General features: G+C 41.4%; 3 protein-coding genes across 3 annotated transcripts; 2 read left to right on the top strand and 1 right to left on the bottom strand.

Annotated features, from left to right (window-relative positions):
- The first annotated feature begins 218 nt into the window (after window positions 1–218).
- Window positions 219–5277, top strand: LOC145889329 (uncharacterized). The gene is made up of 9 exons (XM_082980268.1): window positions 219–371; window positions 650–815; window positions 1269–1348; window positions 1404–1945; window positions 2014–2175; window positions 2236–2495; window positions 2734–2895; window positions 3116–3249; window positions 4607–5277. The coding sequence occupies exons 1-9, from the start codon at window positions 251–253 to the stop codon at window positions 4711–4713; spliced, it is 1734 nt and encodes a 577-aa protein (XP_082836394.1). The 5' UTR covers window positions 219–250; the 3' UTR covers window positions 4714–5277.
- A 5451-nt stretch (window positions 5278–10728) lies between these two features.
- On the top strand, window positions 10729–14256 carry LOC145889186 (uncharacterized). The gene is made up of 4 exons (XM_082980086.1): window positions 10729–11003; window positions 11236–11440; window positions 13205–13329; window positions 13617–14256. Exons 1-4 carry the CDS (start codon window positions 10773–10775, stop codon window positions 13800–13802), a joined length of 747 nt encoding a protein of 248 aa, XP_082836212.1. The 5' UTR covers window positions 10729–10772; the 3' UTR covers window positions 13803–14256.
- Window positions 14257–14419: 163 nt separating this feature from the next.
- Window positions 14420–17458, bottom strand: LOC145889563 (kinase D-interacting substrate of 220 kDa B-like). Its single transcript, XM_082980542.1, has 10 exons — window positions 17349–17458; window positions 17034–17285; window positions 16641–16944; window positions 16348–16539; window positions 16044–16148; window positions 15761–15952; window positions 15509–15633; window positions 15334–15451; window positions 15010–15164; window positions 14420–14873 (listed from the first exon to the last, which is right to left on the bottom strand). The coding sequence occupies exons 1-10, from the start codon at window positions 17393–17395 to the stop codon at window positions 14666–14668; spliced, it is 1698 nt and encodes a 565-aa protein (XP_082836668.1). The 5' UTR covers window positions 17396–17458; the 3' UTR covers window positions 14420–14665.
- Window positions 17459–17798: the final 340 nt, after the last annotated feature.

Here is a 17798-nt window from a genome sequence, read left to right as displayed (position 1 = left end):
TCTTGCAACTTTTCGTACATTTTTAATTTTGGTAAAACATTAAATATACACCTTTTGGCACAAAAAAGAAACACAACGTGTTTGCAATTGATCACTGCCTGTTTCGTACATTCAGCCTGTCAACATGGTTAGATTTAAAAAAAAATTGTTTGAGTGGGTGATTATTTAACATCATGCTGCTTGTGTAATAAAGATATAATTTTTACTGACAAGGAAAAACTTCTTTTAAGTTGTGATAAATTGTATCAAAATGGCACAAGTATGCTGCATGTGCAGACTTCAAGAAAATGACAATTATAAACCAAGTACTTCTATAATAATAGAAGCTCTTCAGCAGGTCGTAAAATCGCTTGTCAAAAAGGATTCACAAGGTAAAAATATATTGGTTTTAAACCTTTACCTCGATGGTATGTCTTTACTCCAAAGGAATATCGTTTTTTAGAAATACAAACTTTTACTGTAGATTCTCAAAATATATTTTATGAATTTTGCTTTCTGTTAACTTAACCAACTTTGGTTCTGTTGTTAGTTAAAAATTGTTTACATAATGAACTGAAATGACAGAAGATTTTTTCAAATTTATGAAATAAATATTTTAGACAAAACATTAAAATGCTGAAGTCAATGAATAATCTTATGGACTTTGCAGATCAACTGCTCCTACAGGAAAAAGAAGACAACATTTCTGTTCGCAAGGAGGAAATAGCAGCATTGACTGCTGAAAATAATAAGCTGAAGCAAGAAATCAAACAACTTAACACAACATTAAGTTTTGCTCGCAATAGATCAGATCACTACAAAAACAAGTTCCTGGGGTAAATTTTTACTCTTTAGGACCTATATTGGTATTTCTATGAAATAAGTTTTGCTGGGAAATGCCCATGTGTACACCTCTGTCACAATGGAAAGAGTTCGCCACAAAGCAATCAGTGGATGCATAGGGGGTTGAATGAGGACATGTGTAAGTGCTGTTGCCATGGCGAAGTTTAGCGTGTTTTGGGCTAGTTTAATCAGGTGGTGGGTGTGGCTAAATAATATGGTGAAAATAGACAACAAAATTCAGCCTGTATTTGTGGAAAAATGAATTGTTTTAAGTGGCCAATCATTCTAGACTTTATGAAAGGTCCATAGATCTACACATTTTGATCAAAACTAGTCTCTGGAAAAAAGGCCACCCACCTGGGGCTTGAAAAAGAGTATTTTCTGAATTTATTGCCGTATAGGTCCTGCATCAGAGTGTGCTTAACATTTTGAAACATTACTTTTAGTGCTCAGGATTCCCTGGTAGAGCTTCACAACAAAAACAAAGAACTCTCAAAAAAATGCAGCAAACCAGAACAAAGCAAAGGTTTGGCCAGAAAAAAATCACTTAAATTCTTAGAATAAACTTTTTTTTCTTTTAGAGGAAAATATCAAGAAATCATATCCCTTTAAAGTTGTTAAAGTGACTTCAAAAAATCCAAAAGTTATCTTGGCACCCGATACATGTTGTCCACAAGGTCAGGAACGTGAGTGGATGGAAAATGAAGACCCAGAAGAAGAAGAAAATTACAACAGTGGAGATGAGAGTGTGTTTGCCAAACCTGCGACTCCTGCAAAATCACACAATGCTAAACATGCGATCGAAACACGGCACTGTACAGTGGATTTAGTGAATTGCTCTGTAGACCCTGATGAAACATGCCTTCAAGGACATTTACTTTCCGATGGAAGACCTCACAGTGATACAGAAGAGGAAGACTTTTCTATCCCACCTTCTCCTGTTTTAAGTGGTAGCGTTCTTGCCACAAAATGGCCCTTGAATGTGCAAGAGAGTCAATTACACACAGAAACCCCAATTATTGATAAAAATGCACATGATCTTGAAGTCAGCATGCAGGATGGTAATCGGTCAGATGCTGATTCACCAAGTTTGCTGAAAACAAGGAAAATGTTGGAGAAACAGGTGCAGCCTTAGCTTACAAGTATGGTTGAAAGCATTATTGACATTAAACTCATGTCATTTCTTTGCAGAAACCACCAAGAAGCATGGATTCCACTGCTCTGCCACCGACAAGTGGTAATCTGCAAGAATCACAACTTGACTTTCATAATGGCACCCTCAAGGACAGTTTACTGTACCATAGGAAACCAGTAAAAAAGTCCATATCACCCATTAAATTTCCCAAAGAAGTTGTGAGAACTTGTTACCAATCCACTGTACTATCGTTTATTTTAAATACTTATATTTTTTAGGATGGTCACACAAGCATAGATGAACTGTTTGAAAAAACTGATGGAGAACTCAAGTCATTCCTTGATGATGATGTTGTCTCTAAAACACATGACCTGGATGAAACCAACTTGTGCAATGTGACTGATGAAGTTCTGGTGGCTGAAAAGCAAAATGAAAGCATTGTTATAAGTGATGATGACGATGATGATAATGAAGGGATGTCTGATTTAGATGATTTTACTGTATCAACTCCTCGACAACCACCGAAAAGGAAAAAGTGGTAAAACGCGATGTTAGGTTGAAGTATTAGCCAAGAAAATGCATTCATTTAACTTAAACATGTATTTTATTATGTTTCTTACCAAATCTATAAGAGTTAATAAACTTATGCTTTAGCTACTTACATATATTTAACAACAAAATAAATTAGCCAGGCTGTGATTATTCATGGAGTTTATGCAACTATTGCTGATAAGAATACATAAACTGTTAAAACAATTCATGCTTTTACTTTATAGCTCCATCGCTTCAACTAGCAAACAAAGTGAAAACGATAGTTTCAACATTGTGCCGAGAAAGGGCAAAGACTTAGGTTTCAAATACCAATCTGTTGTAAGGAAAAGGGCAGATAGAGAAAAGTTGAATGCAAAATCATGCCCACAATGTGAAGCGTATTACAGGTGACAGAAATGCTTTAATTTTTGGGATGTTTTATTGTTATTGAAACTAAGGTGGTTTTAAATGTAATCATTTATAATATTAAACCAAGGCATCATATCTATCAGTGTTTATTGTTGAATAATGAGGCAAATTTCAGCTACCCTGTTGTGGTAAAAATGCGAAATATCTGCGTATTGAAATCTGACAACATTAAGATAACGTGCGCCACCCTGTGTTTAGCGACCTCCCACCAGACGAACGCGAGAGGGCGCTAAAGGAAATATGCCGCCATCGCCACGAGTTCGCCCCGCCTTCGTCGCCCGAACATTTTTGGGAGATAGGAATACCGAACACAGCTGAATGCCGACGAAGAGGTTTGTTGTAGAGAAAGTCCCTGTTTGTATCCTTGTTTAAAAATTCCCCCGCTTCTGTGCAGTGATAATTATACCTAAAAATATTAGTCGGCGTTTGTGTGATATTACGAAACAGTGTTCGACGTAACATGTTATGAATGCGCAGTAGTAAAATTGAAAAAGTTCCAACCTTAACTATCCACGTAACACCAGTTGTTCCCAAGTCCAACGCGAACCACTTCAAAGTTCTGCACACTTGCCGCGAACCACCTTCGTTAATTTCAAAAAATATGACGCAAATAAGTCAACCCCATTTTAACCTCGTTTGGTCGCATTTAAGGGCCGGACTGTATATGAGTGAATAACTTCTAATTAATTTTCATTTTTTTAATTGCATAGAATAGTTTGTCCGCACCAAACATTTTTGTCAAATGTACTTAAGTGCCGCCGCGATACCTTTCGTGTGCAAATAGTGGTTCGCGTACCATAATTCAAAAAGTTTCCTATACTGTGTGAGAAGTAAATAAATTCACTAAAATACATTTTTCGTGACTATTCGGGGCATATCAGCCGTTGCTTTTTTTGCCCGAAGCGCGTTCCGCCTTAGTTTCACTACTTAAAATACGTAAACATTGCCCACCAAACACTCACCAGCCGCAACCAACTAATTGATAATTTTTTCTCTGTTCAGCCAAGAAATGTTTTCTTGTAGTCGTTTTTTTTAACATTATTAAGGAATGAAGTTAAATTCCTTTCGTAGTTCGACGATGTTATGCCTGCATACCAGATCGCATAATATATAAATCGCCGCCTATTTTCATATTTCGTTGTAACTCGACCCGCTTTATCACATGTTGTATCGCTGATCGATGCCCGTGTAATGGAAAGCGAGCGGTAATCGTGATATGCCCCGTTCGGGGCCAATTCTAAGTTCAAACAGCTGGGAGAATACGCTTGTAATCCACAGGGTCTCGTACGAGCCGAACTTTTGCAGCTGTACACTGTACATTCAAGCTTTCGCCGCGTCAAATTATTTGCTTTCTGTCTGCCGACAATGTCCAACGATATCTCTTACGTTGTTGTGAATGTCTCGCTGTTTTATCCAAAAGGGATTATGTCACCGTGAGCACGTACGGCGTCCCTCAAGTCTCACATTGCGGACAAAAGTTATTAAATATCTTTGCGGGTGGCCTGAAAGTTAAGTGAACACTTCGGCGTTAAAAATCTCGAAGCTCAGTTTCCCAGTTTCATGTTTCCAAAAAGCGAAGCGAATGTGGTCAAAACCCGCTCTGCGAATAATTGACAAAATCGCGTCCCCAATTTCTGAGGCTCGGTTCCATAAAAAATCGTGACTAAACTTTATGCTTACAATTTCAAGGCTACTTAGTGGATGAAACTGACTTGACTCCACAAGGTAGGGCGGAGGTAAACAGCAGGAGAAGGAGAAAAAAGCCCTTGCAGGCAAGATTCAACAAGAAGTTGTAAATCGCAGTCATACCCGCAAAATAAGTGGATCTGTTCACACCCACCTGATGCTCTGTCCCTGTATTATTATTCGACACTGAACTGCTATGCAAGTATCGTAGCCTTTTGCGTTTGTTAGTCTCTGTTCTTGCTGCTTTAGTGAAATTTTATCCACCGTTACGGGTGTTTTTATAATGACGACATATTCCCGAGCAGTTTTATGAGAAATACAATTTATATCGAAACAAATAAACTTCAACTTTCAAAATTCCGCAGTTGTGATAAAGATGGGGTCCGCGGAAATCGACCATCCAGTTTAGTTTTGATAAATTATAGGCAAAAGTACTGTACATTTGAAAAAACCTCAAATTTAAATCTTTTAACTCCGAAGATTTGTTTTGTGGTCAGATCCCTATTCCCCGTCCGGTTACACCGCTGCTTGTAACCGCAAAATAATCGAATGTCAGGTATCTGTGGCCTTTCCCATGTATTGTGATATATGTAGACCGAATTAAAGGTGGATGGTTTGAAGCCTATACATTAAGGCCTTAATTAGAGAATCGTGTTGAAGTTTTGGAAGTAAGAAACGGGTGTTTGTGCGGCTCACACGATAGCCAACATTCGAATAGTTTTCCAGACGCTAATGGAATTAATTGAACGGTTACATGCACGCTGTATAGGGCGACGCGTCGGTCAATCCGATCGAGTGTATTTTTAGAAACTGCTGACCGGAACGCTGGCATGTTTTGCCAAATTTCTATTGATTGCATTCCGGACTGGAGTAAAATTTAAATTTCCAACTTTGGTTTTTCCCATACATTGCTTGAATAATATAATGTCACTTACTAATCATATTTTCCAAATTCTAAAATCATATTGTCATGAATGTAACAGCTCGTGCCAAGTGCAAAGTCAGTGTTGCTGTGGACGTCAGCACTGGAACAAAACAAGCATTTTTATATTTTCAAAAGCGAAATCTTTTCATTTTCTTGTCAAAATTTAGTGGCTTCGACCCAATGCCTGACCACCATTTCGTCCTAACTAGAAGTGAACGGAGTCCAAACAAAAGCGAAGTCGGGTTTGACCCCACATAGCGTTCGCAAATAGCCCTAGATTCTTCATAAACCGCTAATTGAAACCCAGCAATTAAAGCCGATCTGTCAATATGTGCACCCCTGTAAACTTTCAGTTTAACTGGGCCTAAAAGTGGTTGTTGGCAATCGTACACTCCAATCGAGCTGCTAATTGCCACGTTGTGAAAATATTACCCAGAAAAATGGGCCCTCGTCGCTTGACAACAACGATACGGAACCTTCTTAACCCTTCGTTGGAGAGTGTGACCCATCAAACACACAAGCGTAATTCAATCCGGGGCTTGCGTGAGAGCGTATAGAAGACCAGTAAACGCGCTAAATAGACATTTGCAAACACTAAGCGCTAATCGGTCGACCGCAAAGACTCCGTGATCTTGGTTGTCGGCACGCAGTCCAATCTGCTGCACGCGATCCATAGATTTCAATTTCGTTGCGTTTTCAACGCTTGTGAGAATGCAAATTGAGCTTGTGGCGCCTTCCCGGCGTGCTCATCAATGGCGCGACCGCCTCGTTGATTGGAGTTTGCTTTGCATTTATGGCTGTTTTCCGGCGTGGTGACGTTTTCGCCTCGATGTGCGCTTCAAACTGTCAATTAATAGTCGTCAAAGCATGTGGTTTTATCGGTACCTTGCAATTTTATTTCTTTGTATATTGTTCATCTACGTAGTTGTTGCTTTTTTTTGCGCAAAATAAACATGATTTACGATTTTGTGATGTTCATTAATTTCTGTATTTTAGTCCTTAAATCCACTCCTTCTCATGATACAACAAAATTTGGGTATTTTTGAAATATCCATTTCAGAGTTGCACTGCAAACCAAAACATCTTCACTTTCACATGGCCGTATAGCATCCGACAATGAATAGCAAATGCAGAGATTGCGTGCAGAGGTCTGGTGTGTGTATAATTCTTAACCCTGCCCCGGTTTGGTGGTCTTTCAAGTGTGAAACGTTGAGGTTTGAACTCACCCACCCGAATATCGCCTTTACCGTTCATACCAGTCCTATCGTTTCCGCCTCTGCTTGTTAACAAAACACGAAAGCGAACACTTTGCGAACTGTGCATGCTCCATCGCTAAATGCCACTCACCCAAACGCGACCGTTAACTTTATTAAATTCTTTATGACGCATTCTCTCCGGTAACACAAACAGATACAGTTAACCCTTGTTACTGTAGCAAACTGGCGTTATTTACTCAACGGGTGTAAAGATAATATTTTCGGAGCGAACTTCCTTACAAATGGTGTGCCGGGCGCTAAAGCGAATCGACTACAAAAACTCTATTGTGGTGAAATGTAAAGTGGCAATTTTCGACGAAAAGATTTCCAGATAGCGTTGAAACCGGCGAGCGTTGTTTGAGATATGCTTCTTCCTGTCGGAGCTTCGCGGAAAGCTTGCGGTCGACCTTATTCGCCGTTGCGTCTTGATGCGCTTTTGAACTCTTGAAATGACTTGACAGCATCATCAAGCGTGTCCTATAATTTCAAGGCCGATGATAATGGAGCAATTCCATTTGTCTGGGAAGCTTGCAGTTGGAAGTCTGAATAATTTAACGCCTAGACCAAAATGATGATGAAATCTGCCCAGACCATGTCCTCGCCTTTTTTTCCTGTTTGAGGTCTGCGAACTATTTGTTGTTAAATAATTTTGAAAAGCAACACAGTGTTAAGTCAAGCCCAGTTAGTTGCGGCGTTCACACAGGCTGCGGTGTTGCAGTTCATACTATAGTCTTGTGTCGAGTATCGTGTTATATTGACATTGGTACTCAGCAAACGTGTGCCTTTTTACCGCAATGTTAGCGACTATTAACTCCAGTTCAACATAGAACTTACGAAGGGTGTGCCCCGCGCATTGCGTTTTTTCTATATCCGACTCTGACAATGACTTTGCAAAATCTCGAGATTGCGTTGTTAACTTACCATCACCCCTTTGCCCGGATATGGCAACCTGGGCGCCCTCCAAATTACACTTGTTGTCGTTGAACCATTTTGGGTTATCGCATCCCCTGTTTATTTATCTCGAATCGTGTGAGCATACAGTTTGTTTTGCTAGTGGAACGCCCGCGGCGTCGACTTTGCCAATACGGCCTTTGCACCGTTCATTTCGACGAGTCGCGACTGAGCGTGGAGGTGTTGAATGTGTTCGGGGTAAGTGTTGACATTTGTGTGTTTTCTGTTGGCGCAAGAGTCGCGAGAGACGTCGAGATCCCGCGTTTGGGTTTGTTCCGGAAGCGATAATCGAATGCAGATAGCGACTTTGTTTGTTTGCGAGTGATCGCGTGACAATCCAAAGTTAGAAACTCGTTTAATCTGCAATACCCTTTTCGAAACACTTGAACCGGCAAGTCTGGCACTCTTACTTGCTTTGCGATTGGAAGTGTGGCGGAAGTTGCCGAGTTGTTTTCGTAAGCAAGTACAGGGCGAGTGCGGAATTGGATGTCATAGCGCCTTGATGTAGGGCTCAATTCAGAAAGCAATCGGAAGCCGATGAAGCCAAATGGTAAATCGTGTTTTGCGGCTGTGGGCGGTAGCTGGTCTGGAGCGACAAAAACAAACAAGCTAACCTCGTTTGACGACGTGTTCGAAGGCGTGGACGATGTTTGGCAACTTCGTGGTCTTATCGCCAATTTCCCAAGGCGCCCGTTGCGAAAACCACAGGCGTCGTGGTTTTAAGGAATTGCTCACTTGTGTTAGTCTCGTAAAGTTCCTGATATTCCTGGAAATCAAACGTCAGAAGCTTTGCTGAAGGTCACAAGGTTGGCGATTACGTTATAAAACATAGTTATACTTATTCTTTTCGTCCTTCCAATTATTTGGTTATGAAACGTGTAGCGGTCTAAGTCTGAGGCGCTAATGTTACGGATTGAACATTTCGTCGGCTGACACTCCACCTTTGCCGGGCGGAATCCGACCAATGGTGTTTTTGCAATGACGTTTGTTTACTTCCACAGTTATTTGCCGCACGTCACAATCCCGCGCTGCGCGCTGGAAGGCAATCACGTTCTGTATTTCCGGCTCTAGCGCGTCTCCACCGAGAAAATGTCCGGCACATTTTGTTTTGTCAGTTTGGGCATAAAAACGTTGCACGTAGGCTGCGCAGGACCAGTCCAAACGACAGGCAGAGCTAAAATGCGACTGCCGGTGCACCAAACGAGAGAGAAAGAGGCCGTATCTACCCCGGGAGGTTTACGCTCGAGTGGCTACGCTACTGAGCACGAACCTTACCTGCGTTAGTCTGCAAACAGACTGGCAAAAAGTGGTATTGCCGGCTATCGTAAGTGTTGAAATATTTGCCAGCCAGTCAGTCAGTGAGCTCAGTTTCTCGATTGTAACGCGTTTAGACGAGTTTGTCTTTTACGGAAACCGCCAGTTTAGTACAGGCATATTGCAAAAGGGAGAGTTTTTTGTGGCATAGCCTTCCTCATATGTTGGCTGAAAAGTTTTGTGATTGGCGTCGGAAGGAACGTCGAAGGGCAAAGTCATTAAACCAGTTTTCAAACGCAAGAGTTTGCCTTGAGACGGTAGAAAGCTTGTTTTTTTGAACGATTGTCGTGCAAGACGGGCACATACGTCAATACGACGCCACGGCCGGAAATGTATTTGCAAAATCCTGTTTGGCTTCACACAATGAAGCAACGTAGAACTAGCTAAAGAGTTGTGGCAAATCCTTGAGTAGAAAGTGCCAGAGCACATAACCTTTGCCATCATAGTTTTGTCTCCCAAACATTATAATGCAGGTTCAACCAAAAGTTTGCATGGGAAGCATAGGACACTTAGTTGCTAGTACCAGTAGTGCCAAGCTGCCAATTACCGCAGACAGGCCAGATCAGTTCAGTTTCGACGTGCTGTCATTGTGAATTGTCACGCGGATTCGTATACTTGCGCTTTCCCGGCATATGTCTCTGGTCTGATAGCAAACAAATTCGTGTTTGTGTTGCTCCTCACTGGCATTGTGTCCTCAGCCATGCCCAACAGAACGCAATTTCAAGCTCTTAAATAAAATACGAACGCAGTTTTGTGGCACGGGACTTTCAGTAGGCTTTGAACACGGGGACAGTGGAATGCGCCTTTTGCTGCAGACCCCCACCGTAGACGGAAAGTCGCCTACAAGAGAACTCGTTAATAATTGAGGAGTTTTCTTTGTTACGTCACCGTCGTGGAATTTCGTCGCGATGGTTAAGTTTTTCTTTTCTTATTGGGTTTAGTAGTATATGATTAATTCCTGCGAGTGTTTGAGTGAAATGGTTACTTTTACTGTTTCTTTTCCTCTTTTCGTAAAATGCTGTGTACGCAGTATCGGTAGACAGCATCATCAATGTTGGCAGTTCGTTGGATTATGACAAAGTGGATCGCACCATTTTACCAAACTCTATTCTGCTGCATGTTTCGAAAAACGGCCCTAGTTAGTTTTGAGTTAGTTTTGAGGTAAGCCCCTAAAACTACTCATGTTCGATCTTCGGCTCCTTGCAAGGGTCAAACAAACAAACAAACAAACCTTTATGGTGATCGTATCAGCAGTGATACCAAGTTTACGAAATCTTGACAGTTTCGCTCCGGGCGATTGAAGGATTTTCTTGCTTACAAAGAAACGTGTCGTTGTGGTCTAAGTCCATGTAATGTTGCGACTCGCCGGCTCCCTGTATCCGCCGGCAACGCTCAAGTGTGTTGTCAATGCGCCGGTTGTCTAAACCTAAATGGTAAACGCTCAATCAGTGTTGTATGTTGTTGCAAGGATTCTTTTATTTCTCCTGAAATTTAGGAATGCCAGCATCGATATAGGTGTTTGTCGAAAATCACCATTTGACGCCAGTCGCATTTATTCAAACGGAACAACATTAGTTATATCCCCAAATTACGGTGTTCCGGAAACCGAGTTGTCGTGAAGTACGCGCAAAAGCTTAAGCAAAGACATTTCAACCACCTTTTGTTGTTGTTGCAGCCCTCGGTCAAACTTACTATAAAGCCATTAGGTTCTGCCGCTAACAGAATGACAGACTGCAGTCAACGAGTTGCTCTCGTGCTGGGCGGGGCCGGCAACGTTGGCTCCGGCACCGTGGCCGGATTTCTGCGCAGGGGTTACGGCCGCGTCGCTGTTGTTTCTCGCGACCCAACGCGACTGGAGAATCTGCGTCGTAATCTTGGACCAATGGCGGAAAAGGTCGTCCTGATTCTCGGGGACATCGGAAGCGAAGCAGGAGCGGAGGCAGCAAAAGCCGAGGTTATTTGACTGCTAAATTCTCTTTGTTAAATACAATCCATGTGTTCGTAAAGATTTTTACCAGCATGTTTAAAAGCAGTGTGGGTGTTACGCTCTCCTGCATTGTTGGTAAATACTTTCTCTGCTACTGTTAAAATATGGAAAGATATGAAAATGTTGATTATCTCTTTTAGTAAATTTGCAACAAACTACACTGAACCTGGAAACAACGCCCAAATTTTCTCGTCAACAGGTTTTACGTCAATGCGGAGGCAGGGTAGATGATATCGTATCGGCTATCGGGTTTGGGTGGTGGCAAAAAGGCCCCTTGGTCCAGCAGAGCAAGATTGAATTGGAGTCAACGCTAAATTCACTTGTCGTCGTGCCTTTTGTCGCATACAAAGTCTTCATCGACCTTGTGAAAAATAACCCCACCGGTTCCTACACTTTTGTGACAGGTAATGCCTTTTTGGTTTAGCCGCTTTAGGACATCTTTTGAATGTAATGTTCGTTTACAGATTAGAATATTGAAGTAGTATTCTGGCCATTTTGGCAAATCGCAGTGATTATCTGCATAAAACCCAAGGAAAATAGTACCGTTGTAATAGTTAACATACAAATGTTAACTAACATCCAAATGTTTATGTTTGACTCATAATCCTTGACGCGGCTTTTATGCCCAAGGCATTTTTGCCAAACCGCTCCCTTTGTCACCAAATACTTCACCGAAGAAAACTTAACGTCCCCGTATCGCATACCTCCATGGCTTAAACTCACCCAAGTGCTGCGGCTTATCGAGGAACTTCGATACCGTTTGTTTTGTTCACTTGTTGTGCAGTTCTCGGCAACTTGCTGAAAATAGAGTCAACTAAAAGGCCACTGAGAGGACATGGGAGTTATCGTGACTTATAAGCTATACTAAAGCCAATGAGTTTCCAATTTCGCGCCATAGGCAAAGGCGAAAAGTTGAAGACGCGATTAGAAACCGATTTAATATCGCTACACAGAAGCAATTAAAGGAGGGGCAGTTTTTAATACGTACGCTTTCTATTGTCTGCGACCGGGACAGTTGGAATTCGCAGAAGGAACGCGACCTCCAATGGCTTTACCCCGAACGAGACAAAAACTGCGATTGACGCCGTGCCATATTTATGCTTGGCTGCTGTTCAGTTGAGTATATTGTGGGCCCACTCTGTCAAGCTTCGCCGGACAATAAAGGGTGCTATGACTTAATTGCTTCCCCTCTGCACCCGATATTGCAAGCCCTTTACTCCTTTGTTCTGCCGTCGTGATAAGGCGAGGTGGTGAATAAAAACATTACCACGAATCGTTTGTGTTTATCAAACACAGAGGAAATATTTATTTAATGGCAGCAACGTCAATGCTTTATAATTGCACTACACAATGACTCACAAAAATACTAGTGCTTATTACCATATTTATGTCAACAGCGGAAAATCAACATTACGCTTGACTCATTTGGTGGAGTTTTGTGTGCAAAGAAATATCGAAACAAGGACCGTTTACATTATGTTCAACTTTAACTGCAACGGTTCCATGAATATTTACTGCAAGCGAACCCTATAGTTTTGCCAACCCCAAACCGCTCTTTTTATCTTCCCGCTCCCGGCCCTGCGGTATGTAGCGTGACGTAATGTATCCTCCGTTGCGCAAGAGCGAGCACGGATCAGGGTTGGCATTGTTGTTCGGTGGGGCTTGACTTGCCGGTGGATGGGGCGCAGAAAGGCCGGTGGCGAAACTCAGTGAAGTGGAAACGCCTCGGAGTGAGTGTCGTCACTTGCTCACACGATCGCCCTGAAGTTGATCAAAGGTTGTGGTGTTTGGTTGCGCCTTCCGCCGGATTAAATTATAAATGAGAGGGGGATGGCGTGATCACGAGCATTACTGAAGAAGCACCAAAGCATCATATATAAGACCAATCGAAACGTGACATTTAAAAATAGGTTATGGTTAATGAAAATCGTCAGATAAAAGGACAAACCAAATATTTACTTTTCAAAAAAGAAACCCTTCCGCGCCAACTTTGCGGTCTTTGCATCAAACATTTCTATAATGCATAAACTCTAGAATATTCTTCTGATTTTCTTGATGCAAAAACTGCAAATTTGTTAAGGTGGGAAATGCTTCAACGCAAAACAAACGCGATTGACATGAAAAGTTTGAAACGTCGCAATAACTATTTTATGTTGCACATTTTACAGGCGGTGGTGCGGACATGTATCTTATTCCCGGCACTGGATTCATGCCTGTAGGTGGGGCGGCCGCTCAGGGTCTTGCGCGAGTTTCTCTGAAGGAACACATCGAAGATCCAGTGTGTGTGACGGAAGTGAGTTACTTTGTGATATGAACGTTGCTTTTGTGAGAGCATGATTAAACCGGGATCAGGGAGACAAGTGCAATTTTCAATGATAACTATCTACTTGCGTTGATACTGATTGCACTATTATTTGACACATGCTTTGTTAGTAACGTGAAGCAAAAAAAGGAGCAATGAAATGTAGAAACGATTCAAAGTGCCAAACAGCGTTACACGAACTCGCTCGTTGTTGAACCATAACTACACCAATCGCACCATCTAGCGGCAAACAATCATAAATATCTGTAATATTACAGATCTCGTTCATGCTGGGTGTGACGCCGGTGCCCGACCAAATGCCGCCCGCCTTTCAATGGATCTTTAACCAGGACGCCGGTGACGCCATCTCTCTGGTCGCCATGAAGAGAATGGGACGGGGAAAGACATCCACCGTGAACAATCTGGACCAGCTTAAGCAACTGGCGGAAAACGGTGTCTTGTAATCGATTCGGAGCGGAAACTTTTTTACTAAAACACGTGGGGAGCATCAACCTTTGTTGGCGCTGAGTTAATCCCCACGTTCCCCCTGCTTGCCCGTACGCGCAGTTGCAAAACTTTCACTTTCTTGCCGACCTAATCCCCCACACACATTCCGAACCCACTGCAACAGGCACACCGGCCCCTATAGACGCAAATAATAACATTCTAATCCATCAAGTAATGGAACGTCCTACCTCGTAAAGCGCTTGACGGCATGTGCAAAGTATTATGCCGAAGAAAATGTAAGCAATCCATCTGTTATTCCCAACCCCGTTTTGGGGGTCGTTTGGTGCATTGGACATAGGCGATATAACCCATTAATAAGACGTCTATTTATACTTTCCTAACAGCAACTGGGGTGTGTCCGGTTGGTAGCAACCTTGTTTTGTATCACTGGTAGTTAATAAAATTCGCACTTTACGTGAATCCAGTAGTTGTTTTAGAGAAAGTTAGACAGGAGAGAAGGGATTTTCACGCTATATACCCAAACTATATTTCATAGTGTTAGTTACTCTTGTGCCATGATAAAAAGTACTCTTTCAAACTGAAACTCCGTTTAATATAATTACACATGGTTGCTTGTCAAAGAATTCAACTTTCGGAAACAGAAAAATTCAAATTCAATTGCAGTCGTTGAAAAAAATAACTGGATAACATTTTGCAGTTGTAAAATTGGTTGTCCAATGCTTGTCTTAAGCTGCGCAGATAGCAATACAATTAATATAGACAGTATTGTCAAACAAAATACATAACAATTAATACATGGGTGTCACTACGATGTTAACCGGTAACAAACAACCAAGCTAAAACCCAAAGACAGTTTCCCTTATTTGTTTCCATTTCGCATCTTTGCAATCCTCTGGCGAAAAATGTAATCGAGGTTTGGAGTGAAATTGCGGAGTTCGCAGGCATCTTTCTTCGTCATTTTTTTCCCCAACTTTTCAAGGTAGCATGTGAATTTGTCAGCATCCCAGTCATAAGCAATAAGACGCTTGTTTGGATTGACCTCGAGTAGTTTCGTTTTCACGATACTTCTATTTTTTTGTAATAACATTTTGTCAGAAGCTCGAAATGCAGAAAAATATGTGGCTTAAAAATTACTTGTCGCACACAGATGCGATTTTGAAAGACCACAAGCGGACGAAACCCAAGGTAGCAAATATTTCTCACCGGTAAATGTCCCGAAGTGACGTTTCATCAGAAATTGATTTAGTTTTCCGCTGTTCTTTTTTATCGATCATTTGAAGGATGCAACTCGTGCGATACGGCCACTGATCCGTGAGCACCACCCACCGAGCGATGCTCTCAGCCAGGTGTTCGGTTCTCTTGAAGAAATTTAGATAAAGAGTTAAAGTTTGTCGCTTCGGACCAAAGGCCTCAAACAAAATTTCATAGTTTTAAAAATATTTGTTGTTTTTATTTTATGATTATTTTTTTTGTCCAAAAAAGCAGCTGATTACTGCCGTCAATAACGCAACTGAAACATTCGCGTACCGGTTTTTGATGACAATTGATCATGGCCACTGTGAGATTGAGAATGTTACATATATGTTTAATGTTTCTTGGATTGCTTTTAAGATAGGATGTAACAGGTTCCTTTTTGAATGCGTTCCTTTAAAGTTCAAGTTTATTTATTTGTCGTGTTTAAATTTGTAAGTTGAACACCCACATGCATGCTTTCAAAAATTCTTCTTCTCCGAGCTGTTGTTGTATGTCGTTTCTTGCATTCCTCTCTCCCTCAATTTTTCCTATCTCATTCATCAACCCTTCAATGTACATTTTTGTTTCCATTTTCTGTAAAAATATATCAACACAATGAAACAATTTGTTGTGAATTGGTACGACCAAATTTAATAGTTTGACGTTGTCACAGCACTTTTACAACCTTGCACCAAAACTTGTATATACAACTTCAATTAACCTCAGGGAGGAAAAAAGGCAGGTCGGTAATCTTTTTAAGATACTCGCGTCCATTTTCATTTTGGTGAAGAACATTTTCCTCGCCATGTTCAACGCAATTTTCGATCACCCGTGGGTCGATTGCGATCATGCAAACGAACGGAGACGTTGTATCACTAAGCAGTATGTGCACAGCTTCAATCACCGACTTCACCTGCAAAGATAGCTTATTCAATATGTTCAATATGTCTTACTATGTGTTATATTATGTCAAATGTCTTGGCAGAGGACTGTAAGAGGCATACCTTTTCCAAAGGCGCACGGTCAAGGTCATCAATTGCCAAAATGATTTTATACTTTCTGTTATGTGAGAATGGCAAACATTGGAAAAGTTTGCTTATGATGTGGATCTACAAACAAAAAACCTGCTGTAATAGTGGTCATGTTCCGCCTATAATTGCAGACTCAGGCCTGCTGTTGTGTTTTTTTTTTCGTCGTTTTTTAATATATTGGTATACAGTCTGGACAGCAGAAAACAGTCGCCGATGAGTCACGAATAATTACACGAACTTCGAAAAATATTATTAGCAAAAAACGATCAGACCAAACCTCTGTTTTTATTTTCTCCACTACCCCAAGCTCGTCAGCCATGTCATGTTTGATGCCTGACAGCGCTGAGTTGATTCGCGAAGTCTGCGAGTGACACATGGCCCACGCAAAGGCAACCATGGAACCGACAACCGGAAGTATGACTGATATGTACGTAAACACGTACGAATCAATTTTAACAGCTTGCGTGTCCTGGAAAAATAAACGTTTTATTCCTGAAAACGTATCTTATCTTCAATTTATCGCTGAAAAAACAGTGGAACCTTGTTTACAGTTAAAGGTTTAACACTTACTGCAGTGGCTACTGATGCAACGATGATCACAATCCACGAGATTATTGCTAGAAATACCAATAGCGCCAGGGGCACATTACATGCAGTTTTTGGAAAATTCCACAGGAGGTATCGAAACCCTTTCTTTGCAGCATTGGTTGATACAATTTGTTTGTTTGCTTTGTCTAAGCCTTTCGTTGTGGGATGAGCATAGCTTATCTCAACCTCTGGTTTTTTGTTTTTGAGAAATTTAATGGCGGCGTCCGATTCCAATTTGTGGCTGTATTCTATTTCAAACCATCCATTAAATTTCAAGTCGCTTGCACTGGAATAATTTTAAATACTGTATAAAACCTAATTTTTTTCTTTCCTTAACCGAAATATGAATGTAACTATTGCTTTGCATATTCTTACCTGCGAAGGCATCCAAACCGTTCAAGTGTTGTTTTTTCTTCTTCGTTTATAATTGCAAAAAATCGTGGGCTCGTTGTTGGGTTTTTGTTGTTCGGATCAGGCAAAACTGTCTTGATGTTTAAAAGACGAAGTAGTCGCCACGTAACTCGACCAAACTCAGCTTCCACGGCTTCTGAAATGCTCTTCGCAATACCAGCCCATGGATTCTCGCTTCTGGCGTAAGCCCAAGCGTTAAACTTCACAATGATGTAACTGCGAACACAAAGACGTTTTGAATTATTTGTACGAATTACAGTTAGCAATTTGTTTTCTAACTTTCCGGGTATTTTATCTTCTCTACTTTCTCCACCCAGAATCGACATCTCTTCGTATGTGGCGGGTAATTTGGTAAAGGCTGCTATTGAAAGTAGTTTAAAGTTGCTCCAGCCCGACACCCTCATGGGTAGGCGACAGCACCAACACCAGATAAAAAGAATGACAACAATTATAACAGAAGATATCAATGCGGCCAAAGCAAGTTTCTGATAATAATCCAAATTGTGGTTTGCTGTCGCATTGGATTTGACCTCTACGGTGGTGTTTCTGTTGTCTGGGGAGATGTTTTTGTCACTTCGTGGAAGAATTAGGGCACAGAAACTGACGATCGAACAGGCTAAAGCGACAAGCAAAAGTATAATGGAGCAAGCTGTTTTTATGACTTTGTTGCCTCTGCTTTCTGGGGGCGATTTTCCGTCTTGCTTGCAACGCAACTGGTCTGCAATTACA

The sequence above is a fragment of the Ascidia mentula genome, chromosome 2, assembly GCF_947561715.1.
Source record: "Ascidia mentula chromosome 2, kaAscMent1.1, whole genome shotgun sequence".
In the NCBI taxonomy this organism is placed as follows: Eukaryota; Metazoa; Chordata; class Ascidiacea; order Phlebobranchia; family Ascidiidae; genus Ascidia; species Ascidia mentula.
This window is presented reverse-complemented; position numbering and strand designations above follow the sequence as displayed.